Below are 18,620 nucleotides of genomic sequence, written 5' to 3'. Positions count from 1 at the left end.
TGTATTTCAAGGCCTACCTTCAAACTCAGTGTCTCTTTGCTTGACATCATGGGAAAATCAAAAGAAATCAGCCAAGACCTCAGAAAAAAAATTGTAGACCCCCACAAGTCTGGTTCATCCTTCCGAGAAATTTCCAAACACCTGAAGGTACCACATTCATCTGTACAAACAATATTACGCAGGTATGAACACCGTGGGACCACGCAGCCGTCATACCGCTCAGGAAGGAGACGAGATCTGTCTCCTAGAGATGAACGTACTTCGGTGCGAAAAGTACAAATCAATCCCAGAACAACAGCAAAGGACCTTGTGAAGATGCTGGAGGAATCAGGTACAGAAGTATCTATATCCAAAGTAAAACGAGTCCTATATTGACATACCCTGAAAGGCCGCTCAGCAAGGAAGAAGCCACTGCTCTAAAACTGCCATAAAAAAGCCAGACTACGGTTTGCAACTGCACATGGGGACAAAGATCGTACTTTTTAGAGACATGTCCTCTGGTCTGATGAAACAAAAACAGAACTGTTTGGCCATAATGACCATCGTTATGTTTGGAGGAAAAAGGGAGAGGCTTGCAAGCCGAAGAGCACCATCCCAACCGTGAAGCATGGGGGTGGCAGCATCATGTTGTGGGGGTGCTTTGCTGCAGGAGGGACTGGTGCATTTCACAAAATAAATGGCATCATGAGGCAGGAAAATGGTGTGGATATATTGAAGCAACATCTCAAGACATCAGTCAGGAAGTTAAAGCTTGGTCGCAAATGGGTCTTCCAAATGGACAATGACCCCAAGCATACTTCCAAAGTTGTGGCAAAATGGCTTAAGGACAACAAAGTCAAGGTATTGGTGTGGCCATCACAAAGCCCTGACCTCAATCCCATAGAACATTTGTGGGCAGAACTGAAAAAGCGTATGTGAGCAAGGAGGCCTACAAACCTGACTCAGTTACAACAGCTCTGTCAGGAGGAATGGGCCAAAATTCACCCAACTTATTGTGGGAAGCTTGTGGAAAGCAACCCGAAACGTTTGACCCAAGTTAAACAATTTAAAGGCTATGCTACCAAATACTAATTGAGTGAATGTAAACTTCTGACCCACTGGGAATGTGATGAAAGAAATAAAAGCTGAAATAAATCATTCTCTCTACTATTATTCTGACATTTCACATTCTGAAAATAAAGTGGTGATCCTAACTGACCTAAAACAGGGAATTTTTACTAGGATTAAATGTCAGGAATTGTGAAAAATTTAGTTTAAATGTATTTGGCTAAGGTGTATGTAAACCTACGACTTCAACGGTGTATATATATAATATACTACCATTCAAAAGTTTGGGGTCACTTGGACATGTCCTTGTTTTCCATGAAAACATACCTGAAATGAGTTGCAAAATGAAGAGGAAATATAGTCAAGACGTTGACAAGGTTATAAATAATGATTTTTAATTGAAATAATAATTGTGTCCTTCAAACTTTGCTTTCGTCAAAGAATCCTCCATTTGCAGCAATTACAGCGTTGCAGACCTTTGGCATTCTAGTTGTCAATTTGTTGAGGTAATCTGAAGAGATTTCACCCCATGCTTCCTGAAGCACCTCCCACAAGTTCAATTGGCTTGATGGGCACTTCTTACGTACCATACGGGCAAGCTGCTCCCACAACAGCTCAATAGTGTTGAGATCCGGTGACTGTGCTGGCCACTGAATTATAGACAGAATACCAGCTGACTGTTTCTTCCCTAAATAGTTATTGCGCTATGCTTTAATTTGGCGCTGTGCTTTAGGTCGTTGTCCTGTTGTAGGAGGAAATTGGCTCCAATTAAGCTCCGTCCACAGGGTATGGCGTTGCAAAATGGAGTGATAGCCTTCCTTCTTCAAGATCCCTTTTACCCTGTACAAATCTCCCACTTTACCGCCACCAAAGCACCCCCAGGCCATCACATTGCCTCCACCATGCTTGACAGATGGCATCAAGCACTCCTCCAGCATCTTTTATTTTTTCTGTCGCTCTCGTATGTTCTTCTTTGTGATCCGAACACCTCAAACTTGGATTTGTCTGTCCATAACACCTTTTTCCAATCTTCCTCTGTCCAGTGTCTGTGTTCTTTTGCCCATCTTAATCTTTTCTTTTTATTGGTCAGTCTGAGATATGGCTTTTTCTTTAAAACTCTGCCTAGAAGGCCAGCATCCTGGAGTCGCCTCTTCACTGTTGACGTTGAGACTGGTGTTTTGAGGGGTACTATTTAATGATGCTGCCAGTTGAGGACTTATGAGGCATCTGTTTCTCAAACTAGACACTCTAATGTACTTGTCCTCTTGCTCAGTTGTGCACCGGGGCCTCCCACTCTTTCTATTCTGGTTAGAGCCAGTTTGCGCTGTTCTGTGAAGGGAGTAGTACACAGTGTTGTATGAGATCTTCAGTTTCTTGGCAATTTCTCGCATAGAATAGCCTTCATTTCTCAGAACAAGAATAGACTGACGAGTTTCAGAAGAAAGTTCTTTGTTTCTGGCCATTTTGAGCCTGTAATCGAATCCACAAATGCTGATGCTCCAGATACTCAACTAGTCTAAAGGCCAGTTGTATTACTTTTTTAATCACGACAATAGTTTTCAGATGTGCTAACATAATTGCAAAAGGGTTTTCTAATGATCAATTAGCCTTTTAAAATGATAAACTTGGATTAGCTAACACAACGTGCCATTGGAACACAGGAGCTATGGTTACTGATAATGGGCCTCAGTAAAAAAAATCTGCCGTTTCCAGCTACAATAGTCATTTACAACATTAACAATGTCTACACTATATTTCTGATCCATTTGATGTTATTTTAATGGACAAAAAATGTGCTTTTCTTTTAAAAACAAGGACATTTTTAAGGGACCCCAAACTTTTGAACAGTAGTGTATATTGCAGATACTATAGCTGGAGGATGTGCATATTTCTTAACTTGCACAGTTTTGAAAGAGAACCTTTGACAGATATTGTCTTGCAATGAACATGTCATGTTATAAAATTGTCTGGATAGATGGAAAATTAATCACAAATATTGATTTTTTCTCAGATTGGTCAAGATCATATCTTTGACACATTTCCAACATAGGTAAACATTTTTACAAAGATCACATGTCACAGTATTGAAGTCAAAGGCATATTCTCATTATGAATCATTCCTAACTTCACTCATACAGTTTTATATTTTTATTGAAAATGATTGAATTTAAATGATTCATAATGATTGTGTGCAACATTAGCATTGTGTAGTTTACATAGTCCTATTTACATTGAGTAGATTCCCCTCAGTCTGTTATCACCGTTCTCAGTAAGGTTGGAGGTTCTCCTTTAGTTGGCAGAGGGACACAGAGGAGCCCACTCCAAAGCCTGCATACAGAGGCTCAGAGAACTGGGCCTTGAATTTGTGGATTAGCTCCATGGCCTCTGACACAGAGTAGAAGGCCACCGTGTTGGCAGCGTAGTCCAGGTACACTCCAATCCGTGTGGCCCGTGGGGCCTCTGGCAGGTCTTTGTCCATCTTGTTGTGCCATGCGGAGTAGCCAGAGTCAGAGCAGAGCAGGCTCCAGGACTTGTCGTTGTAGCCCAGCAGACTATAAGAGTTCTTACCCTTGCGGCTGATGCTCTTATAGGCCACTCCGATGGAGAACTCCCCGCTCCACTCTGCTTCCCAGTAGTACCTGAACCCACCCAGGCACTCCTTGCATAGAACCTGGGAGAAGCCATCGAAGCGTTCGGGGTGATCCGGGTAAAACTTGACTGTCTTCTTCCGCATCACTTTGTGGTTCCCCTCAGACAGAACCAGCTCTTTGTAGGCTGTGTTGGGGTCAAAGGTGAGCGGACAGGAATCTGAAAAAAATAAACATTTATTGGCATTATCAGAAAATTATATGATTTGAGTTGGTATAAAGAACAGACAAGAACAGACCACTCACATCTCAAGAAGTCTGCTCTAGTTTTGGGTTCCTGAAAATCTGCCCTGGTGGGAGCTGTATTAGAACAAAATATGGATTCTATCACCAGAGATATTCAGATTAAAAACTTGATATTTTTTCACAGATAATAAACCAATGTTAACTTCATAAATATGTACCTTTGAATCGTTTGTCGCCACCTCTTGGTGAAAGTATGTATACAGGGATATCACTTACTGTAAATGTAAAATTATAGTTGGTTATCGCAATACTAAACACTTGCTGTACAAAAGCTATGTTGTAGGCATCTTAGTCACATTAATAGACTAACCTAATTTGGAGATTTTGCTCAGCTCCTTCTTACAGATGTCATCTAGATGCTCCTTCATACCGGTGACAGTCTTGGTGACCTCTCCGAAAGAGAACTGAGGGTTGATTAGGACTTTGGGCACCATGGGCTCAGGAGGAACACACAGTGTGGGGAAGTTCTACACAGCACAAAATAAATGTATCAGTATCGTAATGCCAATGATAGATTCATATTTCTACCAGTCTATTATCAGTACTGATCCTGGTTCCTACAGCCCCGATGTCCCTCCTCCCTCCAGTCCAGTACCTGTAGGAAGTGGATGTTGTCCTCTGTGTCGAGGATCTGGCGCAGCTCGACGTCCCTGCGCTGCAGCTCCAGAATCTCCTGCTCCAGCCGCTCCACGTATCCCTCGGCCTGTGACATGGCTGCCTGCATGTTGGCCTTTATCAGCTGGCTCACCTCAACATGCCAGCGCTCCACCGCCTGTAGCATCTCACTGAAGATCTTATCACTGTCCGACATCGCCCGCTGGGCATTGCTCTGAAGTTAGGGGAGGGAGATACTGCAAATTACACAATTATCATTGTGTTATTATATAATTAAAAACAAAACATTGCAAACACAATTGTAATGATTGATTTAGTGCCTCTATGGCAATATATGGTCCAAAGAAATGTATAATGAATGATACTATGGTGCTAAATTGAAGGGATGTGGTCACATAAAAAGTACCAGAAATTGACCTAGGAAATGGACCTAACCTTGAGAACGTCAACGTTGTGTCTCAACTCCTGCAGTTCCTTCATCCGCTCCTGAATGATGTGCTGGACCTCAGACTGGGTCACCAACAGGTTTTTCTGTTAAAGGAGAGGAAGAGATGGTTAGTAAACTGAGGGGCCATAATACCCCATTGTCTTTAGAAGTTTCAAATGAGTTACGCTGTATCATTGCAGTTGTCATGTACTGTTAGAGCGATTAGTGAGGGTAGGTTGTTCCAGTGTGTAAGAGCAGTCTTGCCTGTTTCTCAGCGCGCTCCTCCTCAGCAGAGATGATGTTGTGGCTGCGGTGCTCCCTGACGGTACACAGCACACAGATACACATCTGGTCAGAGCGACAGAACAGCTCCAGGCCCTTCTCATGCTGCGGACAGATCTTCCTGTCCAGGTGACCCGTCTCATCCACCAGCTTGTGCCTCTTGAAGGTGGCAGACTCATAGTGGGGCTTGATGTGTGTCTCGCAGTAGTAGGCCAGGCACATCAGGCAGGACTTGACAGCCTTACTGCGGCGGCCCACACAGAAGTCACACAGCGAATCCCTCTGGAGGTTAGGGAAGGGCTGCAGCTCGGGCAGCTGCCGGCGCACCTGGGTCACGTTGGGCACGTTGCGCCTAAGGACGGGGCGAGGGGTGAAGGTGGCCCGGCATTGGGGGCAGTTGTACACCCCCAGGTGGTCATACTGGTCCCAGTAGACCTTGATGCACTCCAGGCAGTAGGTGTCTCCACAGGAGATGGTAACAGGGTCTCGCAGCACATCGGCACACAGAAGACAGGTGTAGCCATCTGGAGGCAGGGGGAAGTTCGGCTCAGCCATGGTCCTGCTGGGTCAGACTGAGACACAAGGAGATAACCAGTCAGTAGAAGTATAGAATGACACTCCACTGACCTGTATTAAATGGGAGTGAGACTAAAGCAAGAGTGCAGTTCCCTTCCACTGGTATTTAAAGGCGAGGCTGTGTTTTAGTGTAAACAGAAAAGACAACCTGCATGAAACTGGGAAGTGAATGTGACCATAGAGGAATGAACCCACATACCACCCAGCAACAGACACTCTTGGTTGGTTCTCTTTTGGCGAAATGTCTGTGATCATAGTCCTAGACTGTTCTCTCTGCTACCGCACGGCAAGCGGTACCGGAGAGCCAAGTCTAGGTCCAAGAGGCTTCTTAACAGCTTCTAACCTCAAGCCATAAGACTCCTGAACATCTAATCAAATGGCTACCCAGACTGTTTGCATTGACCCCCCCCCCCCCCCCACGCTGCTGTACTCTCTGTTAATATCTATGCATGGTCACTTTAATAACACTACCTACATGTACATATTACCTCGGTTATCTTGACTAACCGGTGCCCCCTGTATATAGCCTTGCTATTGTTATTTTACTACTGTTCTGTAATTATTTGTTCCTTTTTTTATTTGTTACTTTTTTAGGTATTTTCTTAACTGCATTGTTGGTTAGGGGCTTGTAAGTAAGCATTTCACTGTAAGGTCTACACCAGTTGTATTCGGCGCATGTGACAAATATGATTTGATTTTGAGTTGATCATCATGATGAACTTGCCATTCATTGAAAGCATGTAATGGAACAGTGATTGTAAACAGGGATACAACTTAATATTGCAGTATATTGAAAAGGCAAGTTGGTACAGCATTTTTGTTGACACAGCAGTAGTAGGTTTCATGATGGCTGATGATGTCGAAACAGCCTGCCCTGCTTCTTCTCCGTATAAGAGATAGGACACTGCACCAGCATGTGTACACCATATACAGTCATTGGTGTATACCCACACAACATGGGGACAGGGCCTTACAGTAAACATATCCTAAAGGGCAAAGTCAAATCCCTGCAAGTTCCTCTGGTGGGAAAACATGCCCTCTGTGTCACAATATCAGTTAAACACTCCATGTGTGGTTATGCTGTAAATTCTCTAGAATAGAACATTATTGACACAATATTAGTGGTGCTAGTACCAGATTAGCCATTACTGTGTTTCCATCAACATCCTTTCTTATGGAACTGATGGGTTTCACTTCTTCAATGATAATGTCAATTTGTTTCTAAGATGTGTCAAACATGAGGGAAGGGTTATGAATGAGTGAGTTAAAAAAAAATGCTTCATATCAAAGACATGTACAGAATATTAGACAGAAAATACTGTGGTTGCAAATAGATATAAACATGAAATCTATATCATGGAATTCTTTTAGATGTTAACTGTTCATGTATAATGCTGTCCTCATTTATAGGCTTTTCTTCATGTTCGTTAATACAAAAAGCCTTTAGTCTCTGGACAGACAGAGGATAGGGCGCTGCAGCACCAGCTGTGAGCCAATCATAAAGGATGGAGGGGGAAGGAGCCAAGAAGGAGGAGAAAGGGAGGGGGTAGGGTTGAGAGAAAGGGGGGAGTAAACAAGAACGCATGCTCACGAGAGAGGCAGCAAATGATGTCATGGCTTGTGCTGGTCTGTGCTCGCTCTTTTCCTCCCCACCTTCTGCTCTCCATCTCTTCTCTGTACATCGCTATCATCATTGTGAAGGTGGTGTGAGTGGCAGGGCTAGGAGGAAGGCACGCAGCATCAGCACAGGCATCCCCAACATCATCGTCACTCAGAATTCCTTCACCTAACAGGTAAACATGTCTACACTTAAAGTTATCCTGTACTTTAGTCTATGTATGGACCAGTAAGAAAGAGGTCAAAACACAATACATGACAGCAAATCATAGAAATGAGCTAAGCCATCTATTTGACATAATTTATTACGCTCACTGTCCTCTTTTTGGTGTACTTTTATTTTGTGCTGCATCATACTATATTTGAAATGTACTGTACATTGTCGTGTCTTTGGCATCATTAAATTGAAGATTAATCTTTATCAAAAATTCTCTGTAATTATTATTACGTGATTAAACTACTTAATCATGTAACTGTAATTAACTAGGAAGCACCAAGGAAAATATTCCGATTACAAAGTTATAATTTTCCTGATATAACTTTCAGATATTTTAATATCTGATCACTTAGTCTTCTGATTAATGAATTATTCTTTACCTCACGTTAGTCTCATTCCAAACGTCGTAAATTGTTTGTTATCTGCACGAACCCAGTCCAGTGGCGGTTCTAGACCATTTCAACTGGGGGGGCCAAGCTGGGGCCAGTTGTACTGTTAGAGGGGCCAGTTACATTACACGTTATTGTTGTCATATCATTTTCTTCACTACATTGCAGGCATTAGCAGGCAAAAGACCATGTTCATAATCATCATCGTTGCCACTGTCTAATAACAGATGTAAAAAAAGAACAATAGCAAAAATGTGTTATGTAGAAATGATTTAATACTCCACATTTAGGGGGGCCACAAGGGGGTCCAAAATTGTTGTGACAGGGGCACTGCCCCCCCCCCCCCCCCCCCCCAGAAGCGCTAGTGACCCAGTCTTCACTATTTGTCATCCATACATCAATTGTCTTAAAATAATTTATTTACTAACTAAGTACTCACAGAAATACATAACACAAACAAACAAAGTAGATATGGTTACAAAGAAATTATAGGGGAATGTGCCCTAGTGGGATAAACCGGCATGGCGGCTTGTTAGACAGAGGGACTGATAAGGGTGCGAAAGATAAGAGACACTACAAAGTTGATAATTATAACAATTGAAATGCTAATCCTTTGTACATGAACGCTCACTCATTCGGGAATAATTGCAATCAATATATATATTAACGCTCAGTGTGTCGTCGGGATCTCTGTTGAAAAGTGCGTTTCTGTTGGAGAGTTTGTCCGCCCTCTCTCGCTCTCTCTCTCTCTCTCTCTCTCTCTCTCTCCTCTCTCTCTCTCTCTCTCTCTCTCTCTGTCGTGGTTAGAATGGATAGTTCAGAGTGACATCCATTCATGTCGTTATAGAATAGATGTTTCGACGGTTGTCGGTCTTCGCGTTCAATGATACCGAATTCCTAGCTGCAGACTAGTAATTAATATGAAAGACTTGTTCTTATTCTGTCGGTATCGATAGTCTAAGAGTTTAACCACATGGGATGGTTAAAAGATTCAGCAATCTACTTAAACCTTATTTCCCTCTATGATAGAGGTACTGGTCTCGTCTCAACCCTTAGCCCCCTCGAAATTGAGGTAAGCTCGGTCTCATGATAGAAAACCCAGGTGGGGGTTTTATTCGGGACATCGAAAAGGGCTGTCTCATGATGCCAGGTCCTGTCTGTGCCCCTGGGGGCGTGCCAATGACTTAGTGAAACTTTAAACAGAAATGCAATTCTCTCACATCAACATCATTACATAGCATCACATCATTTCACAAATAGTATCATCTTTACTCATTCATTTTATACAACAATTAGATGTAAGCCTCATAACTGAGGCTATTGTAGAAACAACGTTATGGTAATGTGGCCGTATTGTCTCTCATGAGTTTCAGTTTGTAGCTGGATTCTTCACCGATCTTTTATACATTCTCCAGAACATAAATATTGTTCGTACCTCCAGTTCTGTGAGGTGGAAGAAATTCCTTTGTTCTCTCTATGAAACTCACTCTCTCTATACTGTCTGGCCCTGAGGCAGGATTCTCCTCCAGGAATTTACGACCTCTCTGACCAGAGCAGCCTGAGTGTAACAGAGAGAGAGGTAGGGGGATGGTGCTCGCTCTACCCAAAGAGGGTAACGTCATGACAACATATATCATGGGGCAATATTGCATGATGTTTGTGTTTAACTTGTGGAATGTATGTAAATATGAATTTACATATGTTAATGTTTCTTTACATTTTGAGTATCAGATGCTGCATGGCCCAGTGTCTTTCTCTGGTCTGTTAATAATTAATGCAAGTGTGCTGAATTAATCTATTTGATCCAAGCCTTCATTACTTTATTGATTGATTACTTTACTTGATTAATCTCACAACACCCTCCTCCCCTCACCCCCCTCTTAAAAAGCAATAACAACTAACACCCTTGCCTTTCTTGAACTTATCATACTAGCACTGACTTTGCAGATAGCTACTTTTTGAGGAAAAATGTACTGACTATGACTGAGATATGTGGTTGTCTCACCTAGCTACATTATACAGTGCATTCGGAAAGTATTCAGACCCCTTGACTTTTTCCAGCCTTATTCTAAAAATTTACAAAATTAAACTATTTACTCATCAATCTACACACAGTACCCCATAAAGCCAAAGCGGAAACATGTTTTTAGAAAGTTTTGCAAATGTATAAAATTAAAAACAGGAATACCTTATTTACATAAGTATTCAGACCCTTTGCTATGACACTCAATTGAGCTCAGGTACATCCTGTTTCCATTGATCATTCTTGAGATGTTTCTACAACTTGAAGTCCACCTGTGGTAAATTCAATTGATTGGACATGATTTGGGAAGGCACACACCTGTCTATATAAGGTCCAACAGTTGACAGTGCATGTCAGAGCAAAACCCAAGCCATGAGGTCGAAGGAATTGTCCGTAGAGCTCCAAGACAGAATTGTGTTGAGGCACAGATCTGGGGTAGGGTACCAAAACATTTCTGCAGCGTTGAAGGTCCCCAAGAACACAGTGGCCTCCATCATTCTTAAATGGAAGATTTTTGGAACCACCAAGACCCTTCCTAGAGCTGGCGGCCCAGCCAAACTGAACAATCAGGGGAGAAGGGCCTTGGTCAGGGAGATGACCAAGAACCCGATGGTCACTCTGACAGAGCTCCAGAGTTCCTTTGTGGACATGGGAGAACCTTCCAGAAGGGCAACCAGCTCTGCAGCACTCCACCAATCAGGTCTTTATGGTAGAGTGGCCAGACGGAAGCCACTCCTCAGTAAGGCAGATGACATCCAGCATGGAGGTTGCCAAAAGCCACCTAAAGGACAAATCAGACCATGAGAAACAAGATTCTGTGGTCTGATGAAACCAAGATTGAACTCTTTGGCCTGAATGCCAAACGTAACGTCTGGGGAAAACCTGGCACCATCCCTATGGTAAAGCATGATGGTGGTAGTGTCCTGCTGTGGGGAAGTTTTTCAGCGGCAGGGACTGGGAGACTAGTCAGGATCGAGGGAAAAATGAACCTAGCAAAGTATAGAGAGATCCTTGATGAAAACCTGCTCCTCAGACTGGGCCGAAGGTTCACCTTCCAACAGGACAACGACCCTAAGCACACAGCCAAGATGACGCATGAGTGGCTTTGGGACAAGTCTCTGAATGTCCTTGAGTGGCCCAGCCAGAGCCCGGATTTGAACCCGATCTAACATCTCTGGAGAGACCTGATTCTGTGCCTCCAACTTTGTGACAACAGTTTGGAGAAGGGGCTTTCCTTTTTCAGCATGACAATGCCCCCATCCACAAAACGAGGTCCATACAGATATGGTTTGTCAAGATCGGTGTGGAAGAACTTGATTGCCCTGCACAGAGCCCTGACCTCAACCCCATCGAACATCTTTGGGATTAATTGGAATGCCGACTGCGAGCCAGGCCTAATTGCCCAACATCATTGCCCGACCTCACTAATGCTCTTGTGGCTGAATGGAAGCAAGTCCCTGCAGCAATGTTCCCACATCAAGTGGAAAGCCTTCCCAGAAGAGTGAAGGCTGTTATAGCAACAAAGGGGGGACAAACTCCATATGAATGCCCATGATTTTGGAATGAGATGTTCGACGAGCTGGTGTCCACATACATTTGGTCATGTAGTGTATCCTAAGATGAATGGATAATCTTAAAATGAATGGATAAGAGTCGATCTGGATAAGAGCATCTGCTAAATTAATAAAATGTAAAAAAATATATATATTGAAAACAACCCACTATAAATGAAAGTGAGATGTCCTACCATGGTCTCATTTACTCTGAAAATAATTGTGATATTTTTACCCAACATCAGGCTGCTCTCCAGTAATGATACATAATGGAATGATATTTAATTAAGTAGCTCTCAGAGAGGAGCTGAACTAACTGTAACAGTTTGAGATGGATGAATATATGTGTGTGGGCATGGGTGTGTGTGTGTCCATCATAAATCAGCGGCCACAGCAGCCATTTCTTGTTTGGGCAGGGAATCATTCCAGCTAATGGAGTCATTACGAACGTGTGGTGTGTGTGTGTGTGTGTGTGTGTGTGTGTGTGTGTGTGTGTGTGTGTGTGTGTGTGTGTGTGTGTGTGTGTGTGTGTGTGTGTGTGTGTGTGTGTGTGTGTGTGTGTGTGTGTATATATAAAATGCCCAGAGGATGTGGTGTGCTGAATGTATCGCCTTAATGACCAATCTCTCCCAATACCTCCTCATTTCCTGTCTCCGTGGACTCGGTGTCCTACCAATGTTATTTCAACATTATGGCAGTGCACTTGCTGTTAGTGTGAGAAACTACAGCAGTCTCGACTGTATGCCTTTCTCTTGCATCCCATCCTTAATGTTTTACCTCTCTCTCTATCTCCATCTCTCTATCTATACGGCAGAATGGCAGAGGGCTCCGTATCACTAGCAGAGGTGGAGAAGGCCTTCAAGAAGTTTGCCATTCATGGGGACACCAAGGCTACTGGGAAGGAGATGAACGGCAAGAACTTTGCCAAACTCTGCAAGGACTGCCGGGTCATCGACGGCAAGAACGTCACTGCCACCGATGTGGACATTGTCTTCACTAAAGTCAAGTGAGACTCGGTCCAGTTTCAAACCTCCACACTGACAGATCTACAGTCATCTTTCTAGTGAAAGAGGGAATACGGCCAGAGGCCCTCAGAATACCATATCATGAGTAAAGGTAAAACTCTCAAAATGTTTTTCTGTGTATTTTAGGGCGAAGACAGCTCGTGTGATCGCCTTTGAGCAGTTCAGCCAGGCCCTGTCAGAGTTGGCCCCGAAGCGTTTTAAAGGGAAGTGCCAGGAGGAGGCGCTGCAGCAGCTCTACGGCCTCATAGCAGGGAAGGAGCCTGCCAACGCGGGCGTCACCGTGAGTGTCTACCTGTCAGCAGCACACAGCCTGATAATATTAGAGTCTCAGAGAGAGCGTGTGTGTGCATGTATGTGTCCACTGTGTGTGTGCATATCTGTGTGGTGGGTAATCTCTTACTTTGTATCCCCATCTCTCGTTCTCCCTTTCCCTTTCTCTTTCCCTCGCTCTTTTCCTGCTCATAGAAAGTGGCCAAGGCAGCGGCGGTGGACAGACTGACAGACACCACCAAATTCACAGGGGCACACAAGGAGCGGTTTGACGAGTCGGGCAAAGGGAAGGGCAAGGCCGGGCGAGTAGACATTCCAGATGCCAGTGGCTATGTGGGTGCCTACAAGGGCAAGGGCACCTATGAGGATAAGGTCAAGGAAGCATAGGCAGGACAGAGGGAGAGAGAGAGAGAGATATGCTCAGTCAGACCCCACTATTTACCCCAAAGACCCCCCCCCCCCCCCCCCCCCAAATAGTGTAATTTAAGTGATAACTTGTGTAAATGTATATTAATGTACATACTGCGCAGGTACGATGGGCTGGTCGGTCACTGGGCGTCATAGTATTATATATCCTTTAAAGTTGCATGTTGGGGTGGTGGTTGTTATGATGGAGAGGGGAGGTATAAGGGTGAGGAGTAAACCTGAATAGAAAACAAAACAGTGACCAAATTCTATGTCAATAAAAACGTGAATAATATTTAGATATATTCAGCTTCCCAAGTGCTCCAACCCCTGACCCTATCCCTCCCAGCTTCACTAGATGCCTCCGTATGAGTCGTTTTGGCTTGTTTATGTGTTGTGTATAATATATACTGAACAAAAATATAAACGCATCATGTCAACAATTTTACTGAGTTACAGTTCATATAAGGACATCAGTCAATTGAAATAAATTCATTAGGCCCTAATCTATGGGCAGGGGCGCAGCCATGCAGCTTTTCTCCTTTGCCAAGATAATCCATCCACCTGACAGGCGTGGCATATCAAGAAGCTTATTAAACAGCATGATCATTACAAAGGTGGACCTTGTACTGGGGACAGTAAAAGGCCACTCTAAAATGTGCAGTTTTGTCACACAACACAATGGCACAGATGTCTCAAGTTTTGAAAGAACATGCTCCAGAGCTGTAGCCAGAGAATTTAATGTTCATTTCTCTGTCATAAGCCACCTCCAATGTCGTTTTAGAGAACTTGGCAGTACATCCAACCGGCCTCACAACCGCATACCACGTGTATGGGGTCGTGTGGGCGAGCCATTTTCTGATGTCAACTTTGTGAACAGAGTGCCCCATGGCGGCGGTGGGGTTATGGTATGGGTAGGCATAAGCTACAGACAACGAACACAATTGCATTTTATCGATGTCAATTTGAATACACAGAGATACCGTGATGAGATCCTGAGGCCCATTGTCGTGCCATTTATCTGCTGCCATCACCTCATGTTTCAGCATGATAATGCACGGCCCCATGTTGCAAGGATCTGAACACAATTCCTGGAAGCTGAAAATGTCCCAGTTCTTCCATGGCCTGCATACTCACCAGACATGTCACCCATTAAGCATGTTTTGGATGCTGAGGATCGACGTGTACGACAGTGTGTTCCTGTTCCCGCCAATATCCAGCAACTTCACACAGCCATTGAAGAGGAGTGGGACAACATTCCACGGGCCGCAATCAACAGCCCGGTCCACTCTATGTGAAGGAGATGTGTCGCCCTGCATGAGGCAAATGGTGGTCACACCAGATACTGACCGGTTTTCTGATCCACGCCCCTACCTTTTTTTTAAGGTATCTGTGACCAACAGATGCATATCTATCAAATCAAATGTTATTTGTCACATGCGTCAAATACAAGAGGTGTAGACCTTACCGTGAAATTATTAATTACAAGCCCTTAACCAACAATGCAGTTTTAAGAAAATAAGAGTTAAGAAACAGTTTACTGAATAAACTAAAGTTAAAAAAAAGTTACACAATAAAATAACAATAACGAGTCTATGTACAGGGGGTACCGGTACCGAGTCAGTGTGTGGGGGTACAGGTTAGTCGAGGTAATTGAGGTATGTACATGTAGGTAGGTGTAAAGTATTCCCAATCATGTGAAATCAATAGATTAGGGCCTAATGAATTCATTTCAATTAACTGATTTCCTTATATTGTATCTCAGTAAAATCTTTGAAGTTGTTGCTGTTGCGCTTATATTTTCTGTGACCAGTGACCCATGACCCAACATTTAGTGCCCTCTAGTGTACAAAACAAGTTAAAACATCCCTAGACAGAACATATACAACACATGAAATGGTATATAGGCAGGCCAAAACGCCTCCTACAGCCTCAGTCATCACTCCTAATACTGCAGGAACTCTCTTAGTTCTCTAACACTACTACCACACATTTTGCCTTATCATTGAGGTTGCTACTAACACTAATACCCTGGTATTATGCACTGCTTTCACGTAGCCTTCTCTACTGATGTCCTTAGCTTTCATCTGCTCTGCTATAATAACTGTATATTGTAAATATAGATAGTTGAATGGATGAATGAATGAATAAATAAACAAATGGATAGATGATGTAATAGATTAATGAATGGTGACTAAATGAGAAGAGATTTACACTGTATCTGTACAGTGTAGTGCTTTGCCTGTGCTTTAGAAATGAAGAGAGAATAAGAGACCGATGAGGACATTCCTCCACTCCTCCAGTGAGGAATGACTAAATGAATTGTTCTGTTGGAGGACTGGGAGCCTCCTGACTGCACTGCATTGTCTCCTATTGGGTTGTTGTTCTGTCCCTACTGATCACAGCCTGTTGTGTTTTGTACAGTTTAGCTGTGTCTCCCTCTATTCTGAAAAGCTATAAAAGAGTATGTATATGTTCAAATAAATCACTGAGCAGCAATTCAGACCATGTGAAAGAGTATTCTTCTCACACGCATGCATGCGCGCACACACACACACACACACACACACACACACACACACACACACACACACACACACACACACACACACACACACACACACACACACACACACACACACACACACACACACACACACACACACACACACAAACACACACACACACACACACACACACACACACACGTTCGTAATGACTCTATTAGCTGGAATGATTTCAGTGTTTGGAATAGTCTGTTTGAGTCTCAATGAGGATGTGTGTGTGTGTATAGTGTGTCTAGTGTGTATGACAGACCCAGCATCCTGTGGCTACTGTGTGATGCAGAGACCGGTAGGGCAGCTGCATCAATCGTTTGACACTACTCTGACCCAACTAGAAAAACACCTGGATAGAGCCCAGACTGCACTGATTGACATTAAAGGTTAGTCTTCTCTATGACCTATCTGTGTGTTTTACTATCAGATTATTGACGATCCAAGTCCCTATAAATGTGACTAGACCCTATTGTAACTGCTCTAGTAGAAAGAATAACAACCCACTGGACACAATTCAACGTCTATTCGACGTTGGTTCAACGTCATTTAGTTGAAATGACATAGAAACAACGTTGATTCAACCACTGTGTGCTCAGTGGGAACTTAACTATTGAAATGTGACCCATTATAGCTTCTCTAGGTCCTACACAACTCATTCTTCCCTGTAAATCTCTGACCATTTCTCTACCCTCCTGCCTCTCCCTCCCTCTCTCTCCTGTCTAGAGAGCCGTACAGTGTTTTTGGTGGCGTTGGCACACTGACATTGGTGCGTGGGTCCAGTGAGGAAGCAAATCACAGTAGCATACGAGCATGTGTTCATCAACCTGGACCAGGCTTACGACGTGTCCTCAGGGGTGTTCACCGCACACCTCTCTGGGGTCTACAGTCTAGCCCTGATGGTGTGGAGCGATGCAGGCTCCCCGGGGGCCCTGCTGGCAGCCTGTAACACGATGGCCAGAGCCTGGCCACACTGCAGGAGAAGAACCACGAGGACCGGGAGGACACAGCCAGCACCGTGCTGTTGCAGCCTGGGGACACCGTGTCCGTCTGCCTGCCCCCTGGCTGCTTCCTCTGTGATGACCAGAGTCACTACAACAACTTCAGCAGCTTCCTGATCTACACCACAGACTGACCACTAGGAGCTCACTCATCGTCATGACTACAGTCACTCTCTCTCTCTCTCTCTGTCTTTCCCTCTCTAACTTTGTTCTTGTCCCAGATTCTGCTTGTATTAGCTCTATCACCTGCTCAACAAGGCCTGTGGGATTCAAAATATTGTTAACGGCATATTACTCTAATTATGTTCACCAGACTTGGGGTTTCAACTAATCATTAGTAAAATACACTGAGTATACAAAACACCTGCTCTTTCCATGACATAAACTGACCAGGTGAATCCAGGTGAAAGCTACGATCACTTATTGATGTCATTTGTTAAATCCATTTCAATGAAGGGGAGAAGACCGGTTAAAGAATATTTTTTTTGTTGCCTTGAGACAGTTGAGACATTAATTGTGTGCCATTCAGAGGGTGAATGGGCAAGACAAAATATTTAAGTGTCTTTGAACAGGGTATGGTAGTAGGTTCCAGGTGCACCGGTTTGTGTCAAGAACTGCAATGCTGCTGGGTTTTTCATGCTCAACAGTTTCTTGTGTGTGTCAAAAATGGTCCACCACCCAAAGGACATCCAGCCAACTTTACACAACTGTGGGAAGCATTGGAGTCAACATGGGCCAGCATCCCTGTGGAATGCTTTCAACACCTTGTAGAGTCCATGCCCTGTCGAATTGAGGCTGTTCTGAGGACAAAAGGGTGGGGTGCAACTCAATATTAGAAAGGTGTTCCTAATGTCTCAACTGTCTCAAGGCAAAAAAAATATTCTTTAACCGGTCTTCTCCTCTTCATTGAAATGGATTTAACAAATGACATCAATAAGTGATCGTAGCTTTCACCTGGATTCACCTGGTCAGTTTATGTCATGGAAAGAGCAGGTGTTTTGTAGAAGTACATACAGGTTGCTGGCTGACTGAAGAGAAAAGTAGATGTGACCATCTCAGGGTGGCTGCATACCCACCCACCCACAGTGGAACTGTAGACCTACTGTCATGTATGTATAATGTGTGGCAGTGGTTTCAACTTTCCAACAATACATTGCAGTGATGAGAAATATCAGACTGATTGCTCCATTATTGTCTCTGTTTCAGTTACAAACACTCATAATGACACAACCATGGCCACAGTGATTCATTGTTACTTACAAAATCTTTAAGCGTTAATTGTTTTTGTTTATTTCAGATAGATGTCAGTGATGGGTCTTTTATATTGTTCTGGCAATATCATTAAATTATAAAGTGGCTAGTGTTAACCACATAATTATACCTAAGATACCCAAAACTAGGCACAATATCCTGAAATTGAACCCTGAGTATGAACCAGAACACGCCTCCTTACAGACTCAAAAACACTTTCATTGCAGCCTTGTGTCCTCCATAACAACAACAGCCGGCCAGGCACCAGGCCTATACAGTGTGTCACAACTTCACATTGTTGTTACACCTTGAAAGATGACACCAACAAAGTCACTCTTGGGTTCACAGAGAACTATTTGACCTGTGGTCAGTGCCAGCAAGAAAGATCAGATATACAGATAAGTAATTGGAAAACCACAGACTAAACCATGTGATAGAGGAATATTAACAATATTTACTGCCTTCTCAGGCTT

At 43.5% G+C, this 18,620-nt stretch overlaps 2 protein-coding genes and 1 pseudogene across 3 annotated transcripts; 2 read left to right on the top strand and 1 right to left on the bottom strand.

The window, feature by feature from the left end:
* Window positions 1-3,025: 3,025 nt before the first annotated feature.
* Window positions 3,026-5,907, bottom strand: LOC106567828 (tripartite motif-containing protein 16). Of its 2 annotated transcripts, none has more exons than XM_014137596.3 (7): window positions 5,248-5,907; window positions 4,992-5,087; window positions 4,537-4,770; window positions 4,252-4,408; window positions 4,100-4,156; window positions 3,942-4,019; window positions 3,026-3,855 (listed from the first exon to the last, which is right to left on the bottom strand). In XM_014137596.3, the coding sequence occupies exons 1-7, from the start codon at window positions 5,818-5,820 to the stop codon at window positions 3,314-3,316; spliced, it is 1,737 nt and encodes a 578-aa protein (XP_013993071.3). In that variant the 5' UTR covers window positions 5,821-5,907; the 3' UTR covers window positions 3,026-3,313. The 2 variants fall into 2 exon arrangements, with proteins under 2 accessions (XP_013993071.3, XP_013993072.3); XM_014137597.3 differs by having other exon boundaries at window positions 3,942-3,995.
* Window positions 5,908-7,476: 1,569 nt separating this feature from the next.
* Window positions 7,477-15,843, top strand: LOC106567830 (tubulin polymerization-promoting protein family member 3). The gene is made up of 4 exons (XM_014137598.3): window positions 7,477-7,634; window positions 12,455-12,646; window positions 12,792-12,945; window positions 13,131-15,843. Exons 2-4 carry the CDS (start codon window positions 12,456-12,458, stop codon window positions 13,320-13,322), a joined length of 537 nt encoding a protein of 178 aa, XP_013993073.1. The 5' UTR covers window positions 7,477-7,634; window position 12,455; the 3' UTR covers window positions 13,323-15,843.
* An 828-nt stretch (window positions 15,844-16,671) lies between these two features.
* On the top strand, window positions 16,672-17,210 carry LOC123726167 (complement C1q-like protein 4; annotated as a pseudogene).
* The last annotated feature ends 1,410 nt before the right edge of the window (window positions 17,211-18,620 follow it).

This window comes from Salmo salar, chromosome 13, assembly GCF_965601325.2.
Source record: "Salmo salar chromosome 13, fSalSal1, whole genome shotgun sequence".
NCBI lineage: Eukaryota > Metazoa > Chordata > Actinopteri > Salmoniformes > Salmonidae > Salmo > Salmo salar.
Note: the sequence above shows the minus strand (reverse complement) of the source record. Positions and strands in the feature narration are given on the sequence as shown.